Here is a 12077-nt window from a genome sequence, read left to right as displayed (position 1 = left end):
TGTAGCCAGTGGTAGACAGCTCCGTATGTTAAATAATTTAACACTCTCAAATACTCCAGAATGCCAAGGGAGAAACTGGGGGGAAATGGAATGAAAAGAACCAAGTGTGTGAGTGTATGGAAGAGACTTTTCATTTCTAAAATATTTTCCTTTTGGCGTATTATAAGCTGAGTTACAAAAGGCAAGGACAGGAAAGCGGAGAACTAAAATTGTTTATTTTCACCCTCAGGAATTTATACATTTGGACTGTTTGCTACGGATATCTTTGTAAATGCTGGACAGGTTGTAACTGGAAACCTGGCTCCACACTTCCTGGCTCTGTGTAAACCCAACTACACAGCACTGGGATGCCAACAGTATACACAGTTCATCAGCGGTGAAGAGGCTTGCACCGGCAACCCAGATCTCATCATGAGAGCGCGGAAAACATTCCCATCCAAAGAAGCCGCCCTCAGCGTTTATGCCGCCATGTATCTGACGGTAAGACCATCAATGGTAGTCCTCGGGATGTCGTTTTCTTCCTACAATGGTGAAATACATTGCCTGGCATTAACGGGAATCACTTATAGGATATTAGTAGCATTCTACTGGACACTTAATTTATTTCTAATAATTTCTGTTGTACTATGAATAAAATGAGCCCCATTGCCTCTCATGAGATTATGTGTGAGTAGTTGACTATATAAAAACTACAGCCATTAGAATGTCTCCTTGTAAATATATTTGTCTTTATATTAAATAAATCTTAACATTTGTTCTGTAGCACTCCTTATGAACTTGTAACAGCACCATTAAGAGAACTATCTGGCTTACTGACTGCCGATGGAAGCTCTTGGATTCCCTGGTCTGGTAACAAAAGGCCACTCATTTTTAGAAAGCTCCCTTGTTATTGGTAACTATGTCATCATGATATCTCAACTAGTGTTTTGATATTCCCTCACAGTACTAACCACAGTTCCATAAGCACTTTTATTGCTCACTTAGTTGCAAGTAGGTTCCATAAATAAGTAGTGGAGGCAGGCTCCAAGTTCAGGGTTTAGATGGAGTACATGGTCACTACTGGCAGGAGCGGGGGAGGCTTGGCGAGTAGCTCTTGACCCCAGCATTACATCATCAGCCTTTCTCTCCATTACCAACGTGACTCCTGCGGCTATGGGGCCAAAACCGTTCTCTGTAGGCTTGTCCATAAGCTCTAGAAAAATTTCAGAGGCTTTAAGCGTCTTTGGTGTTTCCTTCGTAGTCGTGCCAATACTCACCAACTTCTGGATTCACTTACTAACAACAGATTTGTAAAAGTTCAAACGTGATTTGAAACCAAATTTGATTCTTTCTAAAGACCCCAGAAAGCTTTGGATTATTCTGATTGTCAATGGGCTATTTGATCATAGAAATCCACTCATCTCAGAGAAAAACTAAAAGCAGAGAGAATTTGTAACAAAACCTTGTGACATTTCTTTTTGAGAGTAGAGATAAAGGTTATTCTGTAGCAGAACAATTTGAAAAGGAAAATATATCATTGCAAGTCACATTTTCAGTTGTATGATTGATTTTTGGGCCATAGTGCATGCATTTTAAGAATTTTTAAATGTTTTTGTTATTTTTGCTGCTGTTTGATTTTTAAACCAGGAAATTTTTCTGCACCCAAGCAGGTATTGAGTTCACTATGTAGCTTAGGTTGGCCTTAATCCGGTAGTAGTAATATTCCTGCCTCATCTTCTTAAGTGTTGGGATTAAAATTTGTGGAGTTTTAAAACCAAGTTAATTACACTCCTCTCTTCCTGGACTTAATATTTTCATTGAAAGGCTGGAGAGATGGTTTAGCAGTTAAGGTGCATGCCTGCAAAGCCTGAGGACCCAGGTTTGATTCTCCAGGTCTCACGTAAGCCAGATGCACATGGTGGCTGGCTCATGCAACTGGAGTTCGTTTTCAGTGGCTAGAGGCCCTGGCATGCCCATCTGAGACTACTGAGTGAATTTCAGGTCAGCCTGGGCTAGAGTGACACCCTACCTCGAACACCCCCCAACACCAAAAACAAAATTCTTTGAGAAAATTTGTATATCATTTAGGATTCCATCCTTATTATGCTTATTTTCTGTTTCACTGATTGCTGACTTCTGTAAACTTGTCTGCTACAATTCCTGTGTGGCCTTCTCCTTCAGCTCTCTGTTTCTGTTCCTCTCATTTCCTTGTGTTTTTACCCCAGCAGCTTCACTTTCTCCAGTATATCCTAAGGCTCCTCTGGGCCTTATGAAGTGTGTTACTCCATGGGCATTCTGCTCGATTCTTCAGGTTATGTTTCACCTTGCTACACTATGAAGCATTACAGTGAATATTTAAAATGAGTGAGTGAAGAGCCGGGAGTGGTGGTGCACACCTTTAATCCCAGCACTTGGGAGGCAGAGGTAGGAGGATCGCTGAGAGTTTGAGGCCATCCTGAGACTACAGAATGATTTCCAGGTCATCCTGGGCTAGAGTGAGACCCTACCTTGAAAAAGCAAGTAAATAAACAAATAAATAAATGAAAATTTAAAAAAATAATAAAACGAGTGAGAGAAGGGCTGAGGACATGGCTAAGCAGTTAGTTCCCAGGTTCAGGGGACACCCCCATCTCAAAGCAATACTTGGATGAATGATAAGAGAAGTGCATTCAATATTCCCCTCTGATTAATGTAAGCACACACATGTGCATTCACTTCACATCACACAAACCACATGCACCAAATCACACATATACTGTACAAATACACACACATATATAACACATGCAAAATGAATGAGTCTGAAGTCACAAAATATTTTTTATTCATTGCCATTGAATCCAAATACAAAATTTACACTTGTATCTGTGTATGGAATGTAAATATACAGTCATTTACATATATGATCAAACACATCATGGGAGGTTAATAGCATTATTCTCTGACTCAAGAGACTGTTTCCAGGTATATTAGCAATGACAGACGTTAGATTTTGCTGAGTAACTCTTGGTTAGTGATGGCAAACATGAAGCTAGAATAGAGTTATTATCCTTTTAAAATACCAAATAGTGTTTCAAAGATGTTACTATAGGGCAAAGCATTGTCCTCTTATGTCCAGGAAGAATCTTAACACCTTCTCTTGCTTCTGGTGTGCTGGCCACCTGCTTGAATTTCATTCATTCATTTGTTTATTTAAATTTTATTTATTTATTTGCATGTGTGTGTGCATGCAAGAGAGGAACATATATACTCTCTCTCTTCACATGTATACACATATACATATGTATATACATATACACATATGGAGAGAGAGAGGGAGGGAGAGAAAGAGAAAAAGAATAGGCACATCAGGGCCTCCAGCCAATGCAAGTGAACTCCAGATACATGTGCCAGCTTGTGCATCTGGCTTACGTGGGTCTTGGGAATTAAACCAGGGTTCTTTGGCTTTGCAGGCAAGTGCCTTAAACATTAAGCTATCTGTCTAGCCTGATTCATTTATTCACTTATCTATTTGTATGTGTGTATGTGTTTTGAGAGGAAGAGCCAGTCTCAAGGGAAATTTGTAAAGGGAGCTGCATTGCACCATGCAGCCCCGGGTGTTGCGCAGTCTCTGACCTGTGTGGATGGTGAGTTAGAGACATGAGTGGTAGTGAGTCTCCTGGAATGAAAAAGTGAAATTCTCTGGCCACAGAGGCCTCCATGCTTAGGCAGCAAGCCCTGTTAGGTGCTGAGCAATCTTCCCAGCCCTGCATGCATTTCTTTTAGTAACTTATGCATTATAACATATATTGTTAGGTCTGTAATAAGGACATGGTTTTATTATCAAAAACTGATTTTAGTTATTCCAGCATTTACTGAGCATTTACTATGGGCTTAAATTTTACACTTTTAATATTTTACTATTTATACTATGTTAATAAACTTCATCATTTATTTACAAGTAATTATCAATTTAATAATTCATACTGAAAATTTATTGAATTCACATAACATTTTCTTGCTATGTGTGCTCATTACAGCTATTTTATATGGAGATACTCAGAAAGTGAAGCAATTTGCTTAGATTTATAGAAGCACATGTTTTGCTAGTGACAATCTCAGGAACATTAAATTTTATCACCCCCTCCTTCTGCATATCTCAGCATTTAGGAACGTTTATAGTCAATGATGCAGAAGGTGGACATGTTCAGAGACTCATCACTTAAGGAATCTTCTGTCACTAAATGTGGTTCTGTCAGAAAGTCAGTACCCCTGCTTATAATTTTCTGATGACTGCTTTACTCTCTTCTCCCAATACCCGTGTGTGTGTGTGTGTGTGTGTGTGTGTGAGAGAGAGAGAGAGAGAGAGAGAAAGAGAGAGAGAGAGAGAGAGAGGGAGAGAGAGAAGGAGGGAGGGAGGGAGGGAGGGAGGGAGGGAGGGAGGGAGGGAGGGAGGGAGGGAGGGAAAAAGAAAGAGTGAGAATGTAGGTGGCTGCTATGACAACTCTTTATATACCTCCTGCTGCCAATATAGTTTTTACATTTAGGTTCTGTCATTATATATGAATGCATATACAAATATATTTACCTCCAGATTCACAAGTGACACCCTAGAACAAATTTATGTTATGAAATTTGGGTGTTTCAAACTAATGTAATCTCCTAAAATGTTAGCCAGATTTTAAAAATTTTATGACTTTCCTTTTTTGATTTTTTTATTGAAAGCTTCAATAATTGTAGGCAATAAACCATGGTAATTCCCTTCTTACTCCCCCCACCCCATTTTGCCTTTGCAACTCCAGTCTCCGTCCTACACCCTACCTCTCTCAATCAGTCTCTCTTGTATTTTGATGTCATGATCTTTTCCTCCTATTATGATGGTCCTGTGTAGGTAGTGTCAGGCACTGTGGGTCCTGGCCGCCCTGGGACTGATGTACATTAGTTTCCCAAGGGCATCCAGGCAAATGCAAAACAGGGTCTTGAGTGGCCAGGAGTGTGATGGGAAGAAACACCTGGGAGACTGTGTCAGAGGGCAGCTCTTTTATTTCTTAGGGGAATGGGCTTATAAGTGTTCATGCAGTGGCAGGAAAACATGCGGGGTACTAGTACAGGGGCATATATGAGGGAGAACCTGCAATATTTGGCTTTGTGGACCTTGGTTATCTCTCATAAAGCATAATCCTTTCTAGACCCATCCATGTTTTATGGGTGGATAAATGGAGAAAATAACCTCAGAGTCCATATTCTTTGTACTCTTATGACTGTGTCAGACACATTGATTTAGTGCTGGTGTTGTAAACATGTAACAAACAAAAAACATGTAAACAAAACAAGCATCATTACAGTGTGTTTGAGTAATAATTGAGGAGCATTTGATGATTTTCTATGTGAATTAGTAAATAAAATCAAGGAATTTGAACTCTCCCTTAGTATCTGACTTTAATTAAGGTTTTGAAGATAATTTGATCATAGGTATTTCTTTTGGCTTACTAAGAACTTTCAGGGGAAATAATTTCTCTTCCTGTTTTTGTGAATGCTATTTGTTTCTCTGGAGGAAGATATGTGGAATTTAAAATGTTATTAAATCTTCAACTATCAAATTCTTAACTCTATGTTAAACTACATTAGAGTAATATTTAAATTTAGTTTTGTACTGTTCACTTTATATAAAATGGACTGGAGAGATGGCTCAGTGATTGAGGTATTTTCCTGCAAAGCCTATGGACCCAGGTTCTTTTCCCAAGTACCCTTGTAAAACCAGATGCACAAAGTGATGTATGTATCTGGAGTTTGTCTGCAGTGGCTAGAGGTCCTAGGCCACCCATTGTCTCTGTTTCTCATATCTCTCTCTGCTTGCAAATGAACAAATAAATAAAATAAAATAAAATAAAATAAAATAAAATAAAATAGTTAATTTTTCCTATTACAAGTAAATTAATTTAAAAGTTGAGAATGAAAAATGTCATATTCAGTGAATTTCCAGTTAACCCCATAAAGTTTTGGAACAGAAATATCTAAGATCAGCTCTTGGGTCATTTTCAACTCTGACTTTAGACTTGTTTTAATTTAAAAATTAAAGAAAAGTAGTTTGAGCTCTACTTCCAGTATGTAGTGGTTCATTTTATGGCAGCCTAACCCTCAATACCACAACAATCTGTCATCAGCAGCATTCAGTCTGTTCACCTGCAGTTTTCTTGCTGGTCCTGTATCCTCCCCTGGGTCAGGTTCAGCTGACCAGTCTCCTCAAATCTGGCTCAGAAAGCCAGCTGGAATAATTGGGCTTCACACGTTTTGGCAGGACTTCCTTTGTTTTCAAACTTTCTGTATTGACAATAATCACACATCTACATAAGGTATTTTGATTATAATCACCATCCATTACATTCTTGGTTCTCCTTCCCTTATCCCTTTGATAGACCCTTATCTTCTTTCCAACTAGTCCTTGTATTTTGATGTCGTGTGTGTGTGTGTGTGTGTGTGTGTGTGTGTGTGTGTGTGTGTGTGTGTGTGTGTGTGTGCATATGTGTGTACCCTCCTGGACCATCATATTTGATAGAATATTGATGGGCTCAGGTAACAACAACAGTCACTTTGAAATCATTAACTCAATGGCTGCCTCATGTCTGTCTGGAAGACAGCTTTCCATACTACACACTCTTCCCCACCTTCTCTGGCTTTTATATTCTTTCTGTCCCCTCTTCCACAATATTCCCTGAGCCTTAGAGTATGTGATACAGATATCTCCATTAGTACTGAACACTCAACAGTTACTTATTCTCAGCACTTTGATGAGTTTTAACTCTTCCCAGCAATCACTGCCATGTTCACAAAGAAGTTTCTCTGTCCAAAGGTGAGATCAGCACTAATCTATGGGCACAAAGAAATGTTTAGAGGGCAATTTGATGGACACAATAGATGTATTTATCCAAAAAATAGTAGTAGCTTCCCCTCTAGAGCTCTTAACTTTAACACTCACTGATTTTTCACTAGGTTTTCAGTACCTAGCATGAATTCCGTCCTATAGAGTAGCCCTCAAATCCAATCAGTTGGTTATCCCTTTAACAGTCATGCTACTGTGGCATGGGTGTACATCTTGACTGGCTGGTCAGTTGTATAGCTTATAAGGCCCAGTAATAAATAAGACTATTAATGGTTTTTCTCCTCCAGCAGTTTGCTTAGTACTTTTCCAGCATTATAACAGCCAATACCAGCTTATTTCTAGCTTGATTTCTCAGTGACCTGCAACTGAAGCATATGGTGTCTTCAGCATTAAGTCATATCATCTTGTTCTGCTTAGGTAATAGTTTGTATTGGTTTGGAGGCCTTGGTGGCCTCCTGACCTAACAACTTACTAGGGAGTATCCTCCCTTTGGAATTGCTATGCCTTATGGGAACAGTCTTATCCATCCTCACAGGGTACTTCTTCCTAAACTATCTTTTTATCCTTTAATTATACATTTTAATTAGGTAACAAAGAAGTAGGTTTCCATGGGACCTTTTCATAACATCCTCAGTTTTGGTTAACTCTCTCCTCCTAACCTCTTCTCCAAGACTCTCTTTTGATCACACTTAAACTTTTCCACTGCTAGTATTTCACCCTTCTACTTACATATTGATTCTTCTTATCAAGCATTCCCTCTCTCCTCTGATCCCTTTTTAGCTCTCTGGCCTCTACTGACTCTGATCCCTCCTAACATACTAACTAAACATTTGAAGCTAGGGTTTGCCTATAAGAGGGAACATTTTTGTATTTCTCAGCCTGGGTTACCTCATTTTTTCTAGATCTGTTGATATTCCAGATAGACCTTCCTCCTGACAGTGTCTCAGAGCCATCTTCCATTAGGTTGCATGCCCAAGCTTTAATTTGTCTGGACACTCAGCTTTCTATACTTCCTCGGCATCACCATCACTATTTCCATCTTCCCACACAAATCTAATTGTGCCCCTGTCAACTTCAAATGGGAGGTGCAGCCAAGTCACATTGTAGGGAGGCAAATATAACAGAATCTTTGGCATCTGTGGACAATAAAAAATTTACCAAAATGTTTTCTCAAAATAGCAGTGGTATAAGGGTAAAATGTCATTCTCCTCTCCTTCACTGGTCGACAGCCATTGGAACCCTCTGCCCTTATATCCCATACAATGATCATTTGTTATAAGCTTATGTAGACTCATGTACAATAACCACTATTTACAGCTGCCAAGACAAAGAGTAAGTGAACACACCCATTGATTTTTAAAGGTTGAACTGGAATTGTGTTTAGATTAAAAGATGGGGTGGGCAAAGTGATGAATTCTGCACTACATCCTGTATTTTTCTCCAGTGGCTGGTGCAAGTCAGCTTCAATGACAAAGCTGCCCTTTAAACCTTCCCTGTGCAATAGTAGCTTAAACCTGAAAGGCATAAGGTCCCTGTGCTTCAAGTTTCATAGGAGAAAATTTGATTAAGCATCTACTAGGTAATATATCAAAAATATGTATTGACACACACTTATAATGTGACTGCTCCACGTCCACAGTCCCCACTGCAGTATTCAGTTTTGCTGCTTGGTTTCACTGACTACTGGTGCTGACACTGCTATTGTTAGCTGACTGACACTCCTGTCAGCTCTCAGTGAGCTACATGTTATGTGTGGAGTGAATGTAGCTACAAGAACCACCTGTGAAGTACCCTGGTGTTCTGATAAGTCCCCTTCTTATTCACACTCTCTCTTTCCCTATACTCTCCCATGAACCTCATATTTTAAATTCCTGTAAACATAGCCTTTCACCCTATCATGGGCCCATATATTAACCAATAATTCATAGTAATAAAAACATAATACTATCTTGAAATTACACATGTCAAATTATTAAAATAGCTATAAAGGTAATAAATAGCCAAGTAAATGATTAAACACACGCCAGTACTTAACAGCTCTACTTTTGCCATATTTACCCAAATACCCACATTTGTCATGACTGGCATGTGGTATCTGTTTTTGGTACCTCGTATCCTAGGAGCTCCTACATTGTTAGCAGTGTATCAGAGTTGCTAGGCCGTCTGAGGTCACAACTGTTCCCAACTGACTTAGTTCTGGCTCACAGCAAAGACCATTGACATTTGAGTTAGTACCAGGTGGGCTTATGATAAGTAAATACACTTTTACTGTGCTTTTTAAAATATTGAAAACTACATCACACAATTCCATTTGTATGTCTGTGTTTTCTTAGGATTAGCACACTACAGTGTATGGACTGCAGTTAGCAGCTCACTTTTCACCATTCTAGGCCAATGTCAGGCAATGAGGGTTTATGTCACTTTTAGAGTCCCTAGGAACGGTGCCTTCCTGGCCCCCCTCAGCCATTGAGAAAACTGTGTGTGTGTGTGTGTGTGTGTGTGTGTGTGTGTGTGTGTGTGTAAGTAGGTAGGTACAGATATAGATATCTATCTATATGTAGACATAGATACATATATATGTATATATACATAATTAATATAAAGAGAAATGCTTAAATATTATATATTAATTAAACCTAAAATTTTCACTTTTTGTTTGATTTTCAAAGAATTTAAGACATTTTTATGAGTCTTAGTGTATTGCAGTGGGCAGTAAGTATTGTGCTTGCCATACTTAAATGATAAGTCTGCCCTGAGGACTTTTTGTAATAAAGTACTGGATGGAATGTGACTGTTTCTATAGAAGCAAAGGGCACTTTGGATTTGCCTTCAAGATGGCCAGCAGAAAAGAGGCATACCAAGTGGAGAAAGAGGAGCCAAAGCAAGGAGCAAGAGCTATGGAAACACCTAGGGATACCTGAGATGGGACACCAGAGATGGGACTCAAGGAAAAGGTATTTAGGGGAATTGTGGGATTTAAACATGTAAGTAAATAACTCTGAAAGTCTTTTAATGAGATTTCATAGTTCAAGTTGACCAGAAATGTATAGCTAGAAAATGACTTGCTAGAAGCTGTGAATCAGGGCAATTGTTCTAGGTATTTTGAGTACCTAGAATGCAAGAGGCACCCTTCTCTGTACTGACATAAACTTCTAAATGTTAAAAATATTCTTAACAGAGAACAAGGAAGAAATTAAAACTGAGAAGCAACTATGAGTAAGAATTGCCTTTTAAGAATACTGTCACCAAATCTCAGACACAGATCATAGTTCAGATTCTCTGGCTTCTTAAGACTGGGGGCATAGTGCTCCTGATGCCAGAGTCAAAGTAATTAAATGAAGCTCATGGTTTGGAAGAGATAGAATAAGCTAGGAATCTTAGCTGCCAAGAACTGGAGCCATGACATCGTGGGCACAAGACTGAAGCTATTAGGGAATCCCGAGGTTGTCTGTCTTAGAGCAGAAGACCAAGAGAGCCAGCCTCACGCCGGAGCTGGTGCTGTCATGTGCATCTCAGGGTTTATGCACTGTAGCTGGCTGCCTCAGACACCATCACTTGTAGAGCCACGTCCACAGTCCCCACTGCAGTATTCAGTTTTGCTGCTTGGTTTCAAACCTCTGTCCATTAGCTGCATCTATTTGAAGCCTACTATTTGTCTAACATCTTCCCAGATAATTTAAAATTTAATTATCAGCCAAAAATTAATAACATGATGTATAATCTTCTGTGATCCTCCATATGTCAAATATGATTGCATTTAAGTCATGAAGTGATTCTTGGCACTGCTATATTTTATTATGCTTAAGGTTTTATTAGTATGAGTACAGTATCTTTGAGCTATTTGTTTGTGCCATTCAACTACTGCAGAAGGAATAGAAGACTTGAAATAACAAGTAGAAATTCTTCTATAATAAATAAAACAATGTAGGTTACAAAATTGTTATTATTGTTGAGTGCTTACTGTGTAAAACATTTTATACACAGCATAGTTACTGCTTTCTTTTCTCCATGCAGGAACTTATGCTGTCAGCCTGTGGGCAGTGTTAGAAAAATACTTATCTTTAAAATGTCCACTATGAAGAAATAAAATCAAAACAAACAAACACAAAAATAAATTTCCAAAGAATGTCAGAGCCACATGTTGGGTCTTGATATGCAGAGACATTTATCATACCAATAACTGTGGGTTAACTCCACAATGTATAGCCCATATACATCACCAATGCGGGGCCAATGGAGAGGGGGTTGGTCACGATGAGCCTAATAACGGTACCAAACTGCTGGTAATTGCTGAATAGAAAACTAATAAAAAACAATAAATTTCCATTATTGTGAGATTACTATCCATTTACTAAGAAATGCCTACAAAAGCTATCTTTTACTTCCTCACCTTATCCTGCATTTGCAACATAAGTATTTCCCCAATACACACACACACACACACACACACACACACACACACGCACACACACACACACACACACACCTCCCCTACTCTCCCCACTCCCAGTCATCAGATTCTCCACCAGCACTTTCGATCACCTCTCTGTCTTATCTTTATTCTTCTTATGACATTAAAAACATATGTGCTCCAAACATGCTTCCTCTCTCATTTTAGTGCTGGACTGCAATGTCAGAAGAGCATACTAAGGCTCTATTATTGATATTCCCCTAGGGCTACTATCCATGGCCTCTTCCACGTCTTTTCTGGTACACCCCAAATAAACATCTTTCATTGGTGGTAGCCTTTCTCTTGGGCTATAGGATTTATTCCTAACAAAGTATCAATTTAGTGTTCTATCAGCTCCTTGTCTAAAATTTCAAAAAAAGTAGACTCAAACATTGCCCTGAGTTAGCTCTCAGTGTGTGCTCTGCTTTGATGACCGGCACTCTGCCCCCTCCCCAGTTACCCAGCTCTGGAATCTCTGACTCACCCTCAACTCCTCCTTCTCCCATTCTCCCGCAACCAGATGTCTGACTAATTCTGTTGCTTCCACCTTTGAATTATTACTCAAATCCAGACTCTTCTCTTTCCCTTATGTGTTCCTGCTATTTTAATGCAGCCTCTTTGTTATCACTGGCCTTGATGGTTTTGGAAGCTTGTTTAACAAGCCTCCTAATACAGCTCTTTCTTCAACCCTGTAAAGCCCAGGGGAGCGGGGGCCACTGAAGTAACACTCTCTACTCAAAAGTTTTAAGGACATCCCTTTTGCATAGAAACTTTCAACAACCTTCCTTT

The 12077-nt window shown here is 39.2% G+C and overlaps 1 protein-coding gene across 1 annotated transcript in view; it reads left to right on the top strand.

Annotated features, from left to right (window-relative positions):
• The window catches only part of Plppr5 (phospholipid phosphatase related 5), a 145772-nt gene that overhangs the window by 78599 nt on the left and 55096 nt on the right, over positions 1 to 12077 (top strand). The window contains exon 3 of the mRNA XM_004663955.2: positions 230 to 480. Within this exon, the coding sequence (XP_004664012.2) occupies positions 230 to 480 (251 nt within the window). The remainder of the gene's footprint in view (positions 1 to 229; positions 481 to 12077) is intronic.

This window comes from Jaculus jaculus, chromosome 19 (genome assembly GCF_020740685.1).
Source record: "Jaculus jaculus isolate mJacJac1 chromosome 19, mJacJac1.mat.Y.cur, whole genome shotgun sequence".
In the NCBI taxonomy this organism is placed as follows: Eukaryota; Metazoa; Chordata; class Mammalia; order Rodentia; family Dipodidae; genus Jaculus; species Jaculus jaculus.
This window is presented reverse-complemented; position numbering and strand designations above follow the sequence as displayed.